Here is a 21,431-nt window from a genome sequence, read left to right on the forward strand (position 1 = left end):
AAAAAGTCCTTTAAAGCCCTACACATGGCTACATTGCTCTCTAACCTAGAGCCTCCTATCAAGAGGAGGCCAACTGTCCCCTTACATCCATTATTGACGTATCGAAAAAATGATTTTGGGTCAGAGCCAATGTTATCTGCCAACCTAGATTCAACTTCTTTTTTACTATCCCTTATCGCTTTCTTCAACAGTCTTCTTTTATCAGTAAACAATGATAGGTCACCTCGTCCACTTTTATACTCTCTGAATGCCATTTTCTTTTCAAGATAAAGGTTCCGCACGCTATCTGTGAACCATAGAGGGTGCGATGTACAAACATGCTTTTTTCGAATAAAGGGTATGACGTCGTGCAAAACAGAGGACAGCTTCGTACTAAATTCTTCCCATTGACTTACCACCCCTACTGATTCCAACCGGTCTTTGAAAACCTCCGCTAACCTTCTTCTCAAGACATCAAAGTTAGTTCTCCGAAAACAAGGAACCAGTCTTTTGTTATCAACCTTACCTGAGGAAAAGTCACAGTGAAATCTGACGATACAATGATCACTGGAAGAAAACTCTTCCCCCACCGAAACATGTTCAACAAGATCCTCAGAACTAGTAAGAACTAAATCTAAAATAGCAGTACCTCTAGTGGCTTCTGATACATGCTGATACAAAAAATTTTCGAGCACCAACTTAAGAAAGTCTCTTTCATACTGATCTCTAGATGAAAGGTTCTCCCAATCAATACCTCGGTAATTGAAATCCCCTAGTATGAGTCTTGAACAGAATCATAAGTTGATTTTGTTCAAGACAGGTTTGCATCTCATACAATGTCCATCTTAAACAAGTTATACTATACATAATAGTTTGACCTGCCACTAAGAATTGCAAGGTATACCAGAATTTTTTGTCTAATAATGCTGGAGGTCTCAAATGACACACACCACAACTTATGTAATCTGTAAGCCAGGGGTATAAACCCTCAAACATAAACTGCTGCACAGCTAATGTTTCAAAATTTACACAAAGCAAGAGAAATAGTTATGATCGTTTCATTTAGATTGGAATGATAAGCTGGGCTCTACAGTGTTCTCCATCAGCTATAGCTTGTATTTTAAGTGTAAATGGAAATAGTTTTTATTCTATCAATGGGACCCAAAAAAATCCACAGAAAAATCCCACGGACACCTCTGATATAGCTGAACATGAGAATGGGGAAATAAAATAAAGTCCTTAGTGGTGGTGCATTTTTCAATTTACTTTTGTGTTCATTTACAAGTGTATTTCAAAACTACATAACTGAAACATTACTTGAGCTGAATTGTTCTGGGCTTTCAGGCCATAGATCTCTTCTTGATCTCCTATCACCTAATGAGTTGATTTCATCACCAATTAGAGTTGAATTGCTTCCAAGGGAGCTTACATTACTATTTGTATCAGCAATAATACTTGGATAATCTATATAAGGAATAAAAATATTTTATTACTTATTATAATAATTTATATCTATCTTATTATTATTGAATCTACAAAAAGTTACTTGTAAATTGTATTTTTATTTTAAATTAGCTAGTTCTTTTACAGAGTTATTTCTAACTTGTAACAAAATCCAAAATACAAATTTTTTAGAAAAATAATTTTTTTTAAGTAATAGTGCAAAACTTTAATTTACCCAAATTTATTTTGATTTGGGTACTTGATAATCAAAATTAATTTTAATTAAACCTTTGTTATATCAAGGTATTTTTGTTTATATTGTGCATATGCGTTTCTTATCCATCAGTCAACCAGCCACTAAATATCTGAAATATTTGTTTACTTTTATTTTCATGTACTTCAACAATATAGCTAACGAGATATTTGATTTAAGATTTTTGCACTGCTATTATTACCAGTATTTCAAACACTCATTTTAGTAAATTTAACTATAGTCAAACCTCATCGAGACAAAGTCTCTTGCAACACCTGATCTCAGGGTTGCCCTCCTACTACCAATTTTCCACCTCATTTCAACATTTATCATAGTTACTCATTCTCAAACACTGCTTATGAGATTTAGCAAAATTTTACAACACACTCTGTGATTACTAGCAATGTGTATGAACAAAAGAACTAACTTCTACATTTACTGTTGTTGCAAGGCTACCCATGTTGCATGAGTACAATTATGTATTTGAAATCAGTGGTATTACATTATTATTTGGTCTCATATTTTCAAGTTTTGGTTCAGCATATTTGGAGAAATTAAAGAAAATATACTTACTTCACATTTATTTTGTGCAACATGAAGTGAGCACCAGGACACTAACACAAGACTTATCCTGTGCTAAGGTCTCTTCCATCCCATTTTATGTAAATTTTGAGAACACCAGTGTATATTATAAAGAGAGTTATTTAGAACTTTACTTCTTTTCTACCAAAAAAAGAAACTATTATATTTAAAGGCAAAACATTTGAGGGTGAAATTTTTACACAAAGTTCTTTCTGACGTTTGCATAATTTTCCTGTTTACTGTAACAGCTTGTGCAATAGTTTATTTTGGAGATTAAAAAATGCTGTTTTACAGGCTGCATAGTTTATCTGACATTGCTCTCTTGAACGTTTCCTACATTGCCCTCCTGAATGTGTAGTAGTATATTTTTAACATTTTCATTTTGCGATTAAGAGGAAGCAAAACACTTTGTGTTCAAATTTCAGATTTAAATGCTTTAATCTTCTAACATAACAACATAGTTCATTTTGTGTGCATCGCCCCTCCCAGTCAATCACAATATATTAATTACATAGCAGTGAAGTCACTAATGTGCTATACCACATCCAATATCCAAAATTTCTGAAAAGGATATATAAACATTTAATTCCCGCATACGACCGTATACTTTATATTCAGTAAAGACCCAAAATTTTCCAATAATCTGGATTTTCAGGACTCAGACCAGTTAGAATAGAGTGTCACCAGAGTGGCATGGTGGTAAGATGCTCGTCTACATATAGGAGGATATAGATAAAACATTTTCCCTAATCAACTTGAGGCAATTACTGATAGATAGCTCTTTCATTCCAACCCATGTCATTAATGGCAGTAAATTGCAATGCATTAATATGGCCGGAGTTGGTGTTTGGTGAAGTAGTAGTTAGAATAGAGTGACTTCAATGCACAAGAATGTTATACAGTACTTGTTATCCTGATGATTTATTTCGTTATCCTATTTTAATTTTACTAAGTGCCTTTTATAATCAGCAAGCTGAAAACTAAAAAAATTCAAAAATATATACTGTCAAAATAAAATTCTATAGAAAAAATATAAATTTTGATTAATGAATAAACACTAGTGTTAATAAGTTATAACTGATTAATTAAATTAGCATATATCAGTGCACAATTAGTGCTTGTATAAATGAAGTTCTAAGGAAAAACTATTCTTACATTTCATGTTTCCTTGAGCTTTTGACTTTGATTAGCCTATTTGGCAGAGAAAATAATATTTTTCCAAAATAATTTGAAAACTAATAAGAAGTTGTATAAAATTCCCCGTTAACCTTCTTTTTGCTTCAACATTTGTCTAAGAACAAGCAAAGCTTTGTGGGCAAAAACTGGTGATGGCATAGGTTTAGCTGTTGGTCTTCTTCGATTTGTCATCAGTCAAAGGTTAATATGGTTATATGAAGGTTTTTAACAACTGGCTGTTGCAAAGATATATTTCGGAAAGATAGAAAATTCAACTGCCCCTGCAGGGAATCGAACCCACGTCCTTTCACTTTCCGGGTGAACGCCCTAGACCACTAGACTACAGAGGCACAGAATCTCTCAATCTTTCCTTGGAGTTCTGAAATGGACCGTACATGGACGGCAGGACCAGACTCAGGCCAAGCTCACAACTGCTGACGTTGCCACCAGATGGCGACTTATACAAGGATGACGTGACTCTCTGCTACCATACGAAGGTTTTCAACAACTGGCTGTTGCGAAGATATATTTCGGAAAGAGAGAAAATTCAACTGCCCTTGCGGGGAATTGAACCCACGCCCTTTCACTTTCCGGGTGAACGCCCTAGACCACTAGACTACAGAGGCACAGAATCTCTCAATCTTTCCTTGGAGCTCTGAAAGGGACCGTACATGGACGGCAGGACCAGACTCAGGCCAAGCTCACAACTGCTGACGTTGCCACCAGATGGCGACTTATACAAGGATTACGTGACTCTCCGCTACCATACGAAGGTTTTTAACAACTGGCTGTTGCGAAGATATATTTCGGAAAGAGAGAAAATTCAACTGCCCCTGCAGGGAATCGAACCCACGTCCTTTCACTTTCCGGGTGAACGCCCTAGACCACTAGACTACAGAGGCACAGAATCTCTCAATCTTTCCTTGGAGCTCTGAAAGGGACCGTACATGGACGGCCGGACCAGACTCAGGCCAAGCTCAGAACTGCTGACGTTGCCACCAGATGGCGACTTATACAAGGATGACATCACTCTCTGCTGCCATACGAAGGTTTTTAACAACTGGCTGTTGCAAAGATATATTTCGGAAAGAGAGAAAATTCAACTGCCCCTGCAGGGAATTGAACCCACGTCCTTTCACTTTCCGGGTGAACGCCCTAGACCACTAGACTACAGAGGCACAGAATCTCTCAATCTTTCCTTGGAGCTCGTGTACACTGAAAGGGACCGTACATGGACGGCCAGACCAGACAACTAGCTAACTTTGCAAATGAAACCATGGTTGAATTTTCTTTCAATTTTTGTGTTAAATTTTTCTAGTAAAAAATTTGTTATTTTTTAAAATTCATTTGAAAGATGTTTTTGATTTTTAAAAGCAGTGGCTTGATTTCATTAAATAAAAATTTTATAATGTGCGATTAGTATTGGTTTGATTTCATTTTAGCAATTTGATTTTATAAAGTAGCTTATTTTCTAAACCACCAATTTTATTTAATTATAGGTTTTATGATTGTATACTCTTTCAAATTGTGTATAGTCTTCTGCTCTGCAATTCAAAGAGATCCATCGGTAATGACTCAGTGCACGAAAAAGAAAGCAAATGTAAAAGTTTTGGTCTCCCAAATTTATAATAGTATATATTTTACTCAAATTTTTATAAATTTTATTTGGTAAAATTTTGGAAAATTAAAGACCTTTTTCTTAAATTTTTGTAAATCACATCATACTATTTCTAAAGTGCCCATTATTAGCAAACCTTATTAAATATCAATTTTAATATTATACCAATCAGTAATAGACTTTACAAAGCATTTACAATGTACCTATTGTAACATTAACTCCCTGACAAAAATGTGTTTCAATGTATCATCACAGTATTTTGTTCTATTCCTCAATTTCACATCTTTTTGACCATAAAATGATTTATGAAGCAATGACAAGAAAGATGATCAACATGAGAAATTCTCAAATGTTCATGAAGGTTCTGTATATTTGTAATCCAAAATGCATCTGATCTTGCAAACACTTTTTCAGAACAACAGCGACAATTTTCATTCACGGTTCAGGTTGGTGACACAATGCCACAAATGTTAAATAATGCTAGAAGTTTAGAACAGATATTTCTAAATGTTGAGACAGCATTAGATCATCATTGACAACATCACCAATATCAAACTGCTCTGCGTTCATCCAATGTGAACATATTCAAAAAGTGAAGTTTCTCTTCATAACTCCAGCCGAATATGCCAACGAGGACACGCATAGCTCCTCTCTGCAACCTTTCAAACAAGTCTATGTCCCTACGTAGGTATGGTCTCCCAAAACCTTACAGCATACTTCAGTTCAGGACGAACTAAGCCTCGGAAAAGCAGAAGAATGATTTTAGGCGAACATGAAGACACCTTTTTGAAAATAAAACTGACCATTCTATTCGCTTTTTTACCACCGCTGAACAATGTTCAGAAAACCTAAGTCGCTCGTCAATGAGAATTCCCAACCGTGACCCTAGTTGCATCCATGATAGTGACATCATTCAACTCATAAGAGAAACGTGGGTTGTTCGAACCGAAATGAGCTACCATGCACTTGTCAATGCTAAACTTCATGCTCCATTCATTTGCCCATGTTTCAATCCTGATAAAGTGGGTCTGGAGCACCTCCCTATCGATACAAGATTCATCGAAAGACTGGTTATTTGTGGAGATGAAGATCACAAGGAAGAAAATTCATCACTGCCCCCATGGGGACTCGAACCCCAGTCTCTCGCTTGCCGGACGAGTGCTCTATCATCTAAGCTATAGAAGCAGATAGAATATTTCAACCTTGGAGCGTATATATGTGTTGAAAGGCACCGTACATGGACGGCGTCAACAATCAACTAATAGCTCGTGAATGACATATGCCAACCAGATGGCCAACAATGCATTTAGAAACATTTTTTTCTTCAATGCCCTTCTTTTATTACTAAACAATGACAGGTCACCTCATCCACTTTTATACTCACTGTATGCTCTTTTATTTTCAAGATAAAAGTTATGCACGTTATCCGTCAACAATAGCGGGCACGAGGTACAAACACGCTTTTTTCGAACAAAGGGAATGATGTCGTGCAAAACAGAAGATAGCTTTATACTAAATTTTTCCCATTGACTTAGCACCCGATTCCAACCGATCTTTGAAAACTTCTGCTAACCTGCCTCTCAAAACATCAAAGTTAGTACTCCGAAAACAAGGAACCAGTCTCTTTTGTTATCAACCTTACCCTAAGAAAACTTAGAGAAAACTGATGACACGATGATCACTGGAAGAAAATTCTTCCCCCACTGAAATATGTTCAACAAGATCCTTGGAACTAGTGAAAACTAAATCCAAAATAGCAGTACCCCTAGTGGCTTCTGATACATCCTGATGCAAAAAATTATCGAGCAACAACTTAAGAAAGTCCCTTTCATATTCATCTCTAGCCAAAAGATTCTCCCAATCTATACCCGGGTAATTGAAATCTCCTAGTATTACAACCCTCTTACGCTTACACATGTAAGAAATTTCGTCATGAAGTTTGGGGATGTAGTTTGGATCCCTATTCGGTGGATTGTAACAAACCCCAATAATAAGTTTATGACGTCTTTTGTTTTCAAGCTCAACCCATATCATTTCAATATCACTTCTCTGCACGTTACACTCTCTAGCCTTCAAACATGATTTTACGTATATCAACACGCCTATCCCTTTCCTATATGATAAACGTTAAGAGGAAATTAAAATAACATAAATTACATTACAATGCAAAATATACGTAAAAGACTGTATGAAAAAATTAAGTAAAATAAAATTCTAAACACTAAATCACGAGAAAGAAATATATACGTCTATAAAGAATGGAACACACCCCTAAAAAGTATTAAGATGTACAAGATGTTTCTGGTCTGAGTCCTGAAAATCCAGATTGTTGGAAAATTTTGGGTCTTTACTGAATATAAAGTATACGGTCGTATGCGGGAATTAAATGTTTATATATCCTTTTCAGAAATTTTGAATATTGGATGTGGTATAGCACATTAGTGACTTCACTGCTATGTAATTAATATATTGTGATTGACTGGGAGGGGCGATGCACACAAAATGAACTATGTTGTTATGTTAGAAGATTAAAGCATTTAAATCTGAAATTTGAATACAAAGTGTTTTGCTTCCTCTTAATCGCAAAATGAAAATGTTGAAAATATACTACTACACATTCAGGAGGGCAATGTAGGAAACGTTCAAGAGAGCAATGTCAGATAAACTATGCAGCCTGTAAAACAGCATTTTTTAATCTCCAAAATAAACTATTGCACAAGCTGTTACAGTAAACAGGAAAATTATGCAAATGTCAGAAAGAACTTTGTGTAAAAATTTCACCCTCAAATGTTTTGCCTTTAAATATAATAGTTTCTTTTTTTGGTAGAAAAGAAGTAAAGTTCTAAATAACTCTCTTTATAATATACACTGGTGTTCTCAAAATTTACATAAAATGGGATGGAAGAGACCTTAGCACAGGATAAGTCTTGTAAGATCATGTAAGAAAGCAAATGTAAAAGTTTTGGTCTCCCAAATTTATAATAGTATATATTTTACTCAAATTTTTATTAATTTAAATCCAGCAATGGAAGTCCTAAAAATCCAGTGACAAAATCAAACTAAAGAGAATAAACTCACAATCTAGAAAAATAAAGAAAACACTGCAGTGTTTGATCCAAAAAATGAACATACTAAATAAAATTCACGAGAATGAAGAAAAATGCAAAATGACGCACTGACATCACAGATAATCCTTCAGCAACAGTTTCGAATATAACCACAGCTATTGGTCGGCTAGCGGAGCATGATAAGAACAAGTCCAATCCCTACCGTGGCCAAGACGAGAAATGTACTGTATTTGCTGAAGTGTCCTATCGAGTCAAAGTCAGGCCCGGGTCGCATATCTGTCTCAATGGTTTTGGAACATAAAATTTAGTAGTCATCATATTTTGATAGGAATAAAAGTCCTGGCATTTGTCCTATGCTCCGAACTCTTTAACCTATTTACAAGAAAACAACTTGCCACTGAAGGGAATTAGTTATGAACAATGTTTTTGCTCATGTGGGTGTGTGTGAGTGATGACATGGAACAGAACTTATTGGATCAGTTTGACCTATTCTATGGCTTTAGTACTTGTACGAGTTGCAGAAAAATTTACCAACAAGTACTAAGGAGATAAGAAGTTGAGACTACATAGAAACTGAGAAGTAAGACAGAAACTGAGTAGTTGAGAAGTAACAACTACATAAAGAATTTTATGAGTTGTAGAAAAATTTACTGACAAGTACTGAGGAGCAACTAGAGTTTTGCTTTACAGCTCCAGTCCAGAAACTTTTTCACAGTTGGTATATGATATATATTTTCTTTTTCCATTATTCTCCCTACAAAAACTCCAAACATAGTTTATGAAGATTTTTTTTTACTTGGCAATATTTGCCAGATCAGAAGAATGGTGACATTCTGAACATGGAACATCTTAAAAAGCGTGAAAAGCGCCAAGCTTGTGTTCTTTTTATGCTCTTTTTTTATAAAGAGATAACATTCAAGAATGGGGTAGGGAAGAGATGATTCCTGTTGGCAAAATGTTTTTTTACCTTTTTTTTGTTCAATATCATTTTTCTCTCAGATATAATAGAAATTACAGACAGCAAAATTGAATATCAACAGAACCAGGAAATAAAAAACTAATAGGTATTTCTTTCATAATATTGCAGACAAAGTCTTACGTCAGAAACAGCCAAGCATTTAAGGAAATGAAGGAAAAAATCTGTTGAAAGAGCATACATTAAAAACCAAATTGTTAAGCTGTCTTCTCTCACAAACAATGGAATGGATAGTTTAAGTTCGAAAGCTTTTACATTAGACTGCAAGACAGGCAAACTTCTTCAAGAATACAAACTTTGATTTCAATTTTTTACCTCAGATTTGATTATTAATAATAATTCTGGGCAACAGATAATATCATTTATCAACAATAATATTAAGCACCTGAAAGAAACTTAAAAACTAAGTTAAATATAAAACATTGCTGGATACGTTTTCATTTTAAATGTAAGTGAATTTTGTTACTTTTGGGAATTTAGTCAGCCCCTGAAATTCGTGTAGAATTTTGCAGAAACATTTTTTTTCTTTAGTTATTTTTACATTTACAGCACATATGCCAGTGTAGTTTGCGGTGGATATGCAGATGAAGATGATCTGACATCACAGCTTGTTTTGCAATTTGTGTCATGTAATGCACGTGTGTCAAATGTTCTCTAAAATAGTTGATTTGTTGTTTCACACATTTTTCAGTTTGTTTGTACTTCAATAGTTTGTTCCGGCTGGTCCATGACTTTTAGTTAAATGTTAAATTAAAAGCTGAATTAAGTTACTTCCATTGCCTGCCTTGCCTAGTTTGATCGTGTGTGTGCTTAGTTTAAACTTCGAGTTTCATGGCCGTCCATTGCTGATCGGCTAAAAATGGTGACACATTTTATGTGGAACCGTCATTTTCAGAAAATCAAGCTGCATATATTATTATGTCTCTTATTGTTCTTTAGTCTCTTATTGTTCTTTAGTCTCTTATTGTTCTTTAGTCTCTTATTGTTCTTTAGTCTCTTAACAAATCATACATTACAACTGTGGAGACTTCTAGTTGAACTTTTACCCACAGTAGCAAAATTATGACATCATACCTCACATTTTCCCCTGAAAAAGGATTGTTACCAAGCAACGTAGGTTGCAAAGAAAATATAATGTTTTTTGGAGTAGACGGCAAAGTAACCATGTGTAGGAGATGTGGTCCTAAATTTCTTTGTGTCCATACCTAATAAATTATGTTTTCTTATTTATTAAAACCTTCTGATTGTCATTATCTTTTACAATGGAGCTCAACACCCGGTCTTACAGATAGGTGCCTATAGACTGGTGCTGCCAGCTGTGATTTCAAACAGCAAGCTTTTCAAGGTAAGCCCGTAATCATTTCATCCGTTTCAAATGGACAATCAATCATGGGAATGTCGATCGTGTCGCTATAAAGCCCCCTCCATTTTGGAGAAACAATCCAAACTTGTGGTTCGTCCAACTAGAAGTGTAACTCTGGATCGCAGCGATAACTGCCGATGATACAAAGTTCAACCACACTATTGCTGATATCGACAGTCCAAGATTTGGTTCTGGAACCTACCCAGCAGAACAAATACAAGGCGCTTAAGAGACATTTGATTCAGGTTTACGCGGAAAGAGAATCATCTAAAATCTGTAAGCTACTGCAAGGTTTAGAGCTAGGAGATCAAAAACCATTACATCTACTTGCCCGAATGCATGAGCTTGCTGGACACAACTTCAGTGATGACTTACTGAAATCGTTGTGGTTATTACGACTTCCCGCTAACCAGAGCTGTCTTAAGAGCATCATGGCCCCTGGGCCAAGTGGATTTTCTGAAGCCCTACCTGGCAAATTTTCGAAAAATTCAACTACTTCTCATATTTCTGAGGTTCCCAGGCACTGTCACTAACATCCAAGCTATACTAGCTGCTTCAAGAGAAGGGCTCGACCAATTATCGGTGTAGATTTTCTATGGCATTTCAACCTGTTAGTCGATAGCAAACATCATTGCCTCATCAACGGAATGACCCTGCTATCCACCTCTCTTGTACCATTGCGAGAAATATCACAGCTCCATCTTTTTGCTTGAGCAGTATCAACCAATTACCATCACCATATCAAGATGTAGTCAAAGAGTTCCCTGATATTCTCTGTCTACACATTCAAAATACGGAAATTAAAGAGCTTAATACATCAAGCACTTCATTGAGACTACAGGTCCACCAGTTTTCACCTGACCTTGTGGGCTTTCCACGGAAAAGTTAAAAGTCGTACGAAAAGAGTTCAAGTTTATGATGCAACAAGGACTTTGTCATCCTTCTAAAAGCAGTTGGTCTAGTCAGGGCCGATCTTAGACCTAGTGGAGCCCGGTGCAACAACAGTAGTCAGCCCCCCCCCCCAGGCGTGAATCCAGAGTGACGTGTCAAAGGAGGAATTTTTCGCTAGTCATTAATGGGACAGATTCATTCTACCATATTATCAGACTCTTGGTGTGGTGATCGTCCCCCCCCCCACACCTCTTGGTTGGATATTAAGGGACGAAGAATTCAGAAAACTTCTAGAATTGGATTACTGCTATTTAACTTAATTAAGAGATTTAAAAACATTAAAACAGGAAAACGTCACACATTTATGCAGGGTACTCATCACAAAAAGGATCTATCTTCTTCATACTTATTTTAATTGAATTTTATGGTAAAATTCGTGTAGTGCACGCATCCCGAACGGGCTATGATAATAAAAGTGGTTAAATTAAAGTGATATTTCTGTATGATTTTTTTCTTTCATATTTATAAAACTCATGCGAACTTCATTTGAAATTATCCGTTTTAGACCCAGTACTAAGAAACAGAAGGGGCAAGCAAACACCAGCTAAAGCACTGGGCCCTGCAACTTGGGCAGGCCCGTAACTAATCTGAGGCAACTTTGGCGGTGCAACGAGCCGAATGGTGGGGAGGGCGCTCCTGTAACTCCTCCTTTTTCTCAGCATAACCATTTCAAGGAGAAACCAAGAAAAGACTGCCCCCCAAGAAAGCACGCTATGTCCCTTGGGAAGGGGCACAGCCGTCTTAAGAGCATCATAGGCCCTCCCGGGCCAAGTAGTTTTTCTGAGTGGTTTTTCTAGTCATCTCTCATCTCGCGATAGGCATCAGGATAGTTGAGTGCTTCTTGTGCTGATTTACCGGTACTAGGGGGTTCCCAGAATACCAGACAGGCGGTCTGGAAGTCTCTGGGGGTTTCATATAGCATAGCATATCTTTGAAAGAAAGTATGAAATCTAGCGCTTACGCTAAAGAATTTAATCGTAGATATCTTTGAGAGTGTACCTGGACTGCATACGTTGTTGATCATAGTGTTATACTTTTCAGGAACACCCAGTGTGTAAACTGGTGATATGCTAGCAGAGCCGCAACTAGGGGGGTGCAGGCGGATCTGGTGCGCCGGACTAGAGGGAGCGCAAATTTCGCTCTTTAACCTGTCCTTCAACATTATGACGGGGCACCAAAATGCTTGCTTGCCCCGGCTGACCAAGCATCTAGTTGTGGCCCTGTACGCTAGTTTCTTCCTTGGAGCAGTAAGAAACGTTGTCTTCCAATGTTTCACGCATCACTTACCAGTGACACCCGGTATGCATAGCCTTAAGCTGGCTTAGTCTTTTTTTTCTATTGAAGATAGCATATCCTCGATAATGAAATGTACTGGATTCACCTTGCTCTACCTGGCACATGAAACTCTCGCAATCGTCAAGCCAAACCCCCGGGTGGTCCTGTGCATAAGGGTTGTTCAGAGTGAAGCACCAACGCTTTGCTTGTGTGCCCATTTCCACGCGTAGGCGAATTGCGAGGTGTTGTATTACCCGAGCAATGTTATAGTAGGCATCGTAGGTCCCCAGGTGGTTCTAGAGATTTGACGCCCTTCTAGAGAATACCCAGTGCCACCGAGCTGCCCCTGGTTGAACTAATAGAAAAGTCTGGAGAGTCGGGAGACTGGCCAGTGATTGGGGGCGCTAAAGTGTTTGGGTTTTCTCGTGTGAGAACATTTTTGTTTCTCCTCGTGTGACAAGTAGGAACAAGGCCCAAGTGCAGGTTCCCCATTTAAAATGGTCAGCTTATATATACATATATACACTGAAGAGCCAAAAAAACTGGTGAACCTGCCTAATATCATGTAGGGCCCCCGCGAGCACGCAGAAGTGCTGCAGCACGACGTGGCATGGACTTGACTAATGTCTGAAGTAGTGCTGGAGGTAATTGACACCATGAATCCTGCAGGGCTGTCCATAAATCCGTAGGAGTAAGAGGGGGTGGAGATCTCTTCTGAACAGCACGTTGCAAGGCATCCCAGATATATTCAATAATGTTCATGTCTGGGGATTTAGGTGGCCAGCGGAAGTGTCTAAAGTCAGAAGAGTGTTCCTGGAGCCACTTTGTAGCAATTCTGGACGTATGGGGTGTCGCATTGTCCTGCTGAAATTGTCCAAGTCCGTCGGAATGCACAATGGACATGAATGGGTGCAGGTGATCAGACAGGATGCTTACGTACCTGTCACCTGTCAGAGTCTTATCTAGACGTATCAGGGGTCCCATATCACGCCAACTGCACACGCCCCATACCATCACCGAGCCTCCACCAGCTTGAACAGTCCCCTGTTGACATGTAGGGTCCATGGATTCATGAGGTTGTCTCCATACCCGTACATCAGCTCGAAGCAATTGGAACCGAGACTCGTCAGACCAGGCAACGTGTTTCCAGTCCTCAACAGTCCAATGTTGGTGTTGTCGGCCCAGGCGAGGCGTAAAGCTTTGTGTCGTGCAGCCATCAAGGGTACAGGAGTAGGCCTTCGGCTCCAAAAGCCCATATCGATGATGTTTCGTTGAATGGTTCGCACGCTGACACTTGTCGATGGCCCAGCATTGAAATCTGCAGCAGTTTGCGGAAGGGTTGCACGTCTGTCACGTTTAATGATTCTCGTCAGTCCCGTTCTTGCATGATCTTTTTCCAGCCGCAGCATTGTCGTAGATTTAATTTTTTACCGGATTCCCGATATTCACGGTACACTCGTGAAATGGTTGTACGTGAAAATCCAAATTTCATCGCTACCTCGGAGATGCTATGTCCCATCTCTCGTGAGCCGACTATAACACCACGTTCAAACTCACTTAAATCTCGATAACCTGCCATTGTAGCAGCAGTAACCGATCTAACAACTATGCCAGACACTTGTTGTGTTATATAGGCGTTGCCGACCGCAGCGTAGTACTCTGATTGGTTCCATATCTCTTTATTTGCATACGCATGCCTGTACTAGTTTTTTTGGCTTTTCAGTTTATATAATCATAGTTTTCAATTTATTCTGTCTCTCTCTCTCATTTTTTTCTTAAATGTTTTTTTTTTCGGAAATACTGTACTGTATTGGCGATTCGATTCTGCGTTTTTAATACAAGTCGGGAAAAAAGGGGCATGAAAGGCCTCTGGCTCAAAATCTTTCCCACATCAAAAGACACCTTCAATTCCTGTAATACTCCCCACAACACAGGAAAACACTTGCTCTCGTTGGTAGAAAAATCAGGTGACCGAGGGTGATTCCTCCATTATTTTTATTTTTGCAGCACAACAAAAAAGAAAGAAATTTCGTCTTCCCCCAAAATTTCCTGCAGGGGTAAACGTAAGCAGCTCAAGAGAGAGTGTGAGTATTTTATCTGACCAAAATCGCTATGTACTGTACATATATAGGTGCACTGCCCATAGATTATTTTCTTTTCGAATAAAAACCGTAATATTATATACACTCAAACCCCTTTTTTCTTTGGGAAAAAAAAACCTCTCGTCTCGGTCATTTTCATGTATATTTTATAGTTATTTTTTTTATAAATACGTATCTTAAAGATATTTTTCTAGTAATGTATATTTAACGCGTTTTGACGCCCGGTGCAATTGCACCGGTTGCACTGCCCTAAGACCGCCCCTGGGTCTAGTCCACTCCATTTAGTACCAAAGAAATCTGGTGACCAGAGACCATGTGGAAACTACAGAGTACTCAACAAAATCACAGTTCCTAATCATTATCTGATTCCTTTCCTCACAGATTGCTCACACATTCTCCACGGGACGGCAATATATTCCTCAATCAACCTAATTAGAGTGTATCAAGGGCGTAGCGAGAGGGGGACTTGGGGGTCTGGTCCCCCCCACCCCGAAATGTGAAAAAATGACCGAAAAAAGGGAAAAAGATGGTCAAATCCATTGTTCTGTCACTTTGGTCCCCTCCCGAATGAAATTTCTGGCTACGCCCCTGGAGTGTATCAACAGATTCCAGTGCACGAGCCAGACATTCTGAAAACAGCAATTATTACACCATTTGGACTCTTTGAATTTCCGTATATGACCTTCGGATTATGCAATGCAGCACAGACCTTCCAGAGATTCATGAATATGGTTCTACAAGGATCGGAATTTGTATTCTGTTACTTGGACGATATCCTAGTTGCTTCTACAGATGAGCAAACTCATCTCCAACAATTACGTGAAATATTCAGTTGACTTGACCAATACGGACTGTGCATAAATGTATCAAAATGCATATTTGGCATCTCGACTATCAAATTCTTGGGATATGAAATTAGCAAGGATGGACTCAAACTGTTATCTGCCAAAGTAACATGTTAGACGTCATCAAGAACTTTATGCAACCCACTTCTACCACTTCATTGCGCCGATTCTTGGGCATGTTTAATTTTTACTACCGGTTCATACCTAAGTGTGCAGACCTGCAGCGACCACTCACTGCTATAATTAGCAGGGCATGCGGAAAACAGCCGGAAAACTCTCAATTGGACTCAACAAGCTTCACTAGCCTCTGCTGATGTAAAGGAAGCACTCTGCAATGCCACTTTGCTCTCTCATCCAAAACCAAACGCACACATTTCTCTAGTAACAGATGCATCGGACAATGCCATTGGTGCAGTGCTACAGCAAGAACATGACGCCATGATTCAACCCCTCAGTTTTATCTTTTGCACACTCTCCTAGTAACTATTTACAGTGCAGTTAAGCATTTCAAATGCCAACGAAGTTCACCTCAACAACTACGGAAATTGAGTTATATTGCAGAATTTACTACTGATGTAAGGTATATTCCCAGACCAAACAATGTAGTTGCTGACACTTTGTCATGCATCGCTATTGCTTCTCCATCACCAATTGGTCATTTTTTTACAGTTCTTGATCCTCAAAAGGTTAGAAAATTACTTTTTTATAACCATGTCCAATAGAGATGAGAAGTGCCTGACATAGTGAGCAATGAATATAACATTTTTATTTTTAAAAGATATGCAATAAAATAATCTAAATGAAATAAAAACCAATAATTTGATTCAATTCCATTTCTGTAGTCCCCAAAAATAAACATTTTTGAGCTGATTCAAACCTGCCAAACCAGCAATAAGTCACCACAACATAGTAGTTTTTAATGTTCAATGTCTTGATAAATATTAACATAGTAGTTTTTAATGTTCAATGTCTTGATAAATATTAACATAGTAGTTTTTAATGTTCAATGTCTTGATTAATATTAACATAGTAGTTTTTAATGTTCAATGTCTTGATTAATATTAACATAGTAGTTTTTAATGTTCAATGTCTTGATAAATATTATATTTAAAAGTTATTTATTGTTTTTATGAACGACTTTTCAGAGCAGTATTCATATTTCACTAATTGGAAGTTTTAGCACACAGAGTCAACATAAAAAGTTAATTAATTTTTTTGAGTATGGGGACTTCTGGAAATTTAAAACATTCCAAGTAAACACCCGCCATTTTGAATTAAAAATTTGTGACTGAAAGTATGGTTAGAAGTCAAGAATTGCAGAGATTTCCACTGTGAAAACAATTTGGGATAGCCTACATGGCTAAGGTGATATCCATTTTTCTATGTTTTTTAAAATTTGCCATTTTGTTGGACAATTTGCCTGTTGTTGTTAAATGTGCTTACACATTTGTAAAATAACTTTTTTGAATAATGTTATATACACAATGGTTAACATAGCTTGATTCTCATTAGCTAAAGAATACAAATAAAGTGAAAATCCTATGTAACGATACCCTCTGTAACAGTATTGCTTTTTGGTCCCAATGCACATTTCCTAGTATTAATATCACTGTTTTAAGCATTACAAAAAGTAAAAGTTGCTGAGAAAGATTTTTTTTCAGTCCCTAATTACAATCAAATGAAAAAAATAGGCAAATTAAAAAAAGCTCATTAGCATTAGATAACAACCTCGTTTGTTTGCTACTGTTTCTCTAAATTCCAGGTCAGAGATATCACTGTCTGATAGCCTTGACACTGATGCTGAGGATGGAAGTGACAATCGATCTAAAGAAGTCATGGAACTTGAAACTTCAGCTTCAAGAAACATATTATTTCTCTGAAAAAGAAAAGAAAAATAGCTTTTAAACAAATATTTAGGGATTTCTTAATAACTGAGTTTGTCATAGCTATGACCACAGACATATATTCAGCATGATAGGAGACTAATGCTTAAAAGACATTGAACATTTGACATGAGAGTAAAAAAAAAGTACAGTGATATCTTAGCTAATGAATGGCTCACATTCAGCTTACAAATGTTGTGACTAACTAAGAGTTTTTCATGTTTTTTCAGCCTCAGATGTCAAATTTAATGAAGATTAAACTAATATATTTAAAAAAAGCAGGTTAAAATTTAATTTAAATCTTATGGTAATTCAACGAAAAAATCTGTCAATCACTTTTTGTTTGTTTTTTTTTCAATTGATATGATTATGTAAGGTACATGTTTTGCATTAAAATAATTTTTGGCTAACAATCATGCAAAATTTACTGTCTTTTCTTTTAGCAAAAGCCGGGTTACTGTTGCATATTTTCACCTGATTTTTTGAACCATTCAAAAAGAAGCTCTTCCATATCAACATAAGCTCTTTTTCTGAATCTCTTCTTGAACCCTCCAAGAACGTATTCTTCAATTCCTCTTTGTTCCAAATCATTGATAATGAACTATGTTGAATCTCAATTTTTTTTTATATCTCACCTTTTTTTTTCAATTTTTGACTATCAACCAATAATGAAGCTATATAGCTTTAATTTTTGAAGCAATGGTTAGTGTTTTGTATTTACCCATTCTCAAAATTAACTAGTACACAATAACTCCATCACAACCAGAGTTCGAATCTAGCCAAAGATGGGCAAATGTGCAAAAAGGTGTTTTGAAGGTTTGATTCTCTCTCTCGGGAACAAATAGTTTTATAATCTTTCCTTCCTAATAGTTTTTCTGCAAGCAAACTGAGACTTAACTTTAGAAGAGCTATAGGAGGTTCTATAATAGGCTTTATACCTTCTCTAAGGATGTAACAGAGGAAAAACAAAGTGAAGCAAAGACACATCTTACCATTTTTACAATAAAAAACACTCAAATAGATTTTCTTCAAAGAAAAAAAACTCATTGTAGAAAGCTAAATTTCCAGGTAAGAAGATTTAGATAACAAAGAAATTCACGACAATGTGTATTTCAAAACCAGCTTTGTATTTGTATTTTCAAAATTTGTTAGAAGCATACTGTGCTGAAATCAGTGCTTGTTCTAAGCAATCAAAATAACATAAAGATGCAATACGAAATTCACGGGACATGGAAAAACTTCATTATATATGAAAATTTGTAATGTCTGTGTTTGTTATAAGTGGATCCAACTGTACATCAAAGGGAAGTGAAAGAAAGATAAAAAAAAGTGTTTGATCTTTCAATAGAAGCAAATAAACAAAGCCTCTTCTAAGAAAATGCTGGCTCTCATGACAAGTTTGACCCTTCATTTGGTACTGATTACTATTCCTTTTGCATTACATAGGGATGCCAAAATGCATGTTTGCCCTGGATGACAAAGTATATAGTTGTGCCCTGGTAACTAGAAATAGGGGAAAGAGACCTTGTGTCCTAGAGGACAATTTTAAGAGAGGCAACAAACCCTATAGGGAAAAAGTTGAAAAAAAAATTACTGTAAAACAAATTACAAATAACACTTCAGGTATTTTGTTATAAAGCTATCAACTTTTACAGTGTTGGGTTGATAGGTGACAAAATTAAGCCCATTCCAACAAAAATCTTATCTTGAAGATGGACCCTCTAGGCAAGGACTTATGGCAGAACTTTACATTAGGTCATGTAGCAGGTCCTTACACAGGCATCCCTTGCTTTACATGATTTTTGAAAGCTGATTTCAGGAAATCCAAAATTGAGCTCTGAGTTTAACTTTAATTCTGGAAATGGGCTTGCAAATTGAAGATATACAGTTAAATCCTTGACAACAAAATACATTGGATTTGATGATATAGCTGAGACAAATATGAGAGAAATTCTCAGATACAACTCAGCAGATCTCACTTACGAACAATGTTTGGTAACACACTGATAATGCTATGAGAAATTTAATTGAAAAAAACGGTTGCAGTGAAACTGAAATTTCATATTTGTAAGAAATATGCAGAATTGTCTGGCTTTGCAACTAAAGTTTTTATAAGGAGGCAAAAAAGGCTGCTTGTCAGCATCTCAACTGTTTCATTAAAAAGACTGATAAGTCTTTTTAATGAAACAGTTGAGTTTCCTCAGAATAGCCTATCCACATACCAAGCTCTTCAGGAAAGAAAACATCCACACTCATTAGAATCAATCAGAAGTACTGAAGACAGGAGTAAAAAGTATCAATTTAATTCATTAATATTGGCTAAATTCATAGGATATATTCATAAATATTTAAATAATTAATTCATTAAAAAGTTCATTTTCTGTTGGGTTCAATTTCTTAAAATCCTTCTGAAGAAAGCTCACCTCCAACCCTATCTCTTCCATGTTAAATTCAACTCACTTTATGTGATTTCATCTTATGCAACTATTTTGCAGAACAAATTAACAGCGTATAGCAAGGGATGCCCGTATTGATTTTATACTGTATTTATAGTATTAGAAAGCTAAAGGAAACACAACATCTGAAAATGTCTAGCTGTTCTTGCATTTGCATAATATGAGGAATATATTTGTTAGTTCACGAGAAAAATGTTCCCTTCTTGCAAGGATTCCTTCAAATTTATTTCTTTGTTTTCTTTCAAAAATTTTCTTGTCTTTTTTCATTGTCATTTTTATTCTTCTTCACTTTACAAATTCAATGTTCCTATTTCCCAAAGTTATTTCAGTAAAACATGCGATTTAGCCTTACTTAAAACCAGGGTATGCCGATTTAAATCAGCTTGATTAAAATAATGATTTACATTACTTGATTTTTTAAAAAACAATCATTGATTTAAATCAAAAAATTTAAATTTTGTTTTTACATAACTTCAATGATATTGAAGTAAAAGTAATTTGGTATGGTATGCATATTACTGATATATGTGGTAAAGTTCATAATTAATAGAAGCATAGATCTTTGGGGTAAATATAGAGACTTGGACTTAATCCCTAGATACAGTGCTGAAAGAAAAATGCTTTATTTCTAGATTTTGTGCATAGAAAAAATTGCAGAAAAATATAGGGAGTTGCACTTGGCACTTAGCTTAACTGCACTAAGTGTTTTAATGCATTACAATGCGGCACTAGGGTTTCCCTGATTACAAAAAAGAGGAATTATTTTTTTGTATAAAGCCTTGAATTGTACGCCCCAATTGCTAAATGTCGTACCAACATAAATGTCGTTGGGCTTTCGACTTCACTTTTCATATTAAAATTTTGAGTTTGCTTTTTTGTTTACCAAAACCCATTAAATCTGTGAAAAAATAAAAATGTATAAACAAAATATAATTGTGCAAGAAACAATCTTGTCAATAGAATTTGTTTTATTTAGTTGATGCTGAATGGTCTTTTGGTTGTGCATTGAGTGAATTGAGATATCTGCACCATATGTGTGATACTGAGTCAAGGGCGTAGCGAGGGGGGGGGACTTGGGGGTCTGGTCCCCCCCCCCCGAAATATGAGAAAATGACCGAGAAAAGGGAAAAAGATGGCCAAATCCATTGTTCTGTCACTTTGGTCCCCCGCCGAAATGAAAGTGGTCTCCCCCCCCCCGAACGAAATTTCTGGCTACGCCCCTGTACTGAGTTGCCACCACTCATTCACATTAATGGGGGGGGGGCGGGCTCATGAATAAAAACACTTCTCTATAAAAAAAAAAATTTGAGCCCAATGACCTTTTATGTTACATAAACACAGATTTTTGGTCTTCATATTTTTTGCTTGTAGTTTGTAGTTCATTCATTAATGCTTAATTAAATTTAAGTGATTAGGAGAAAAAAGCAGTCAGGTGATATGAAAATATGCATTCTTAATGAT

The 21,431-nt window shown here is 36.5% G+C and overlaps 1 protein-coding gene and 3 non-coding genes across 4 annotated transcripts in view; all 4 read right to left on the bottom strand.

Moving 5' to 3' along the window:
- The window catches only part of LOC149084851 (regulating synaptic membrane exocytosis protein 2-like), a 229,740-nt gene that overhangs the window by 142,314 nt on the left and 65,995 nt on the right, over window positions 1-21,431 (bottom strand). Inside the window, exons 11-12 of the mRNA XM_089232581.1 lie at window positions 17,360-17,507; window positions 1,297-1,443 (exon numbers count right to left, since the gene is read on the bottom strand). Coding sequence (XP_089088707.1) covers window positions 1,297-1,443; window positions 17,360-17,507 — 295 coding nt within the window. The remainder of the gene's footprint in view (window positions 1-1,296; window positions 1,444-17,359; window positions 17,508-21,431) is intronic.
- On the bottom strand, window positions 3,710-3,783 carry TRNAS-GGA (transfer RNA serine (anticodon GGA)). The gene has a single exon. It is a non-coding gene; the product is annotated as a tRNA-Ser (tRNA).
- TRNAS-GGA (transfer RNA serine (anticodon GGA)) lies at window positions 4,262-4,335 on the bottom strand. The gene has a single exon. It is a non-coding gene; the product is annotated as a tRNA-Ser (tRNA).
- TRNAS-GGA (transfer RNA serine (anticodon GGA)) lies at window positions 4,538-4,611 on the bottom strand. Its single transcript has one exon. It is a non-coding gene; the product is annotated as a tRNA-Ser (tRNA).

This window comes from Pholcus phalangioides, unplaced genomic scaffold, assembly GCF_987345545.1.
Source record: "Pholcus phalangioides strain wild (caught in Gottingen) unplaced genomic scaffold, Ppha-v1.0 ptg000007l_1, whole genome shotgun sequence".
NCBI classification, from domain to species: domain Eukaryota; kingdom Metazoa; phylum Arthropoda; class Arachnida; order Araneae; family Pholcidae; genus Pholcus; species Pholcus phalangioides.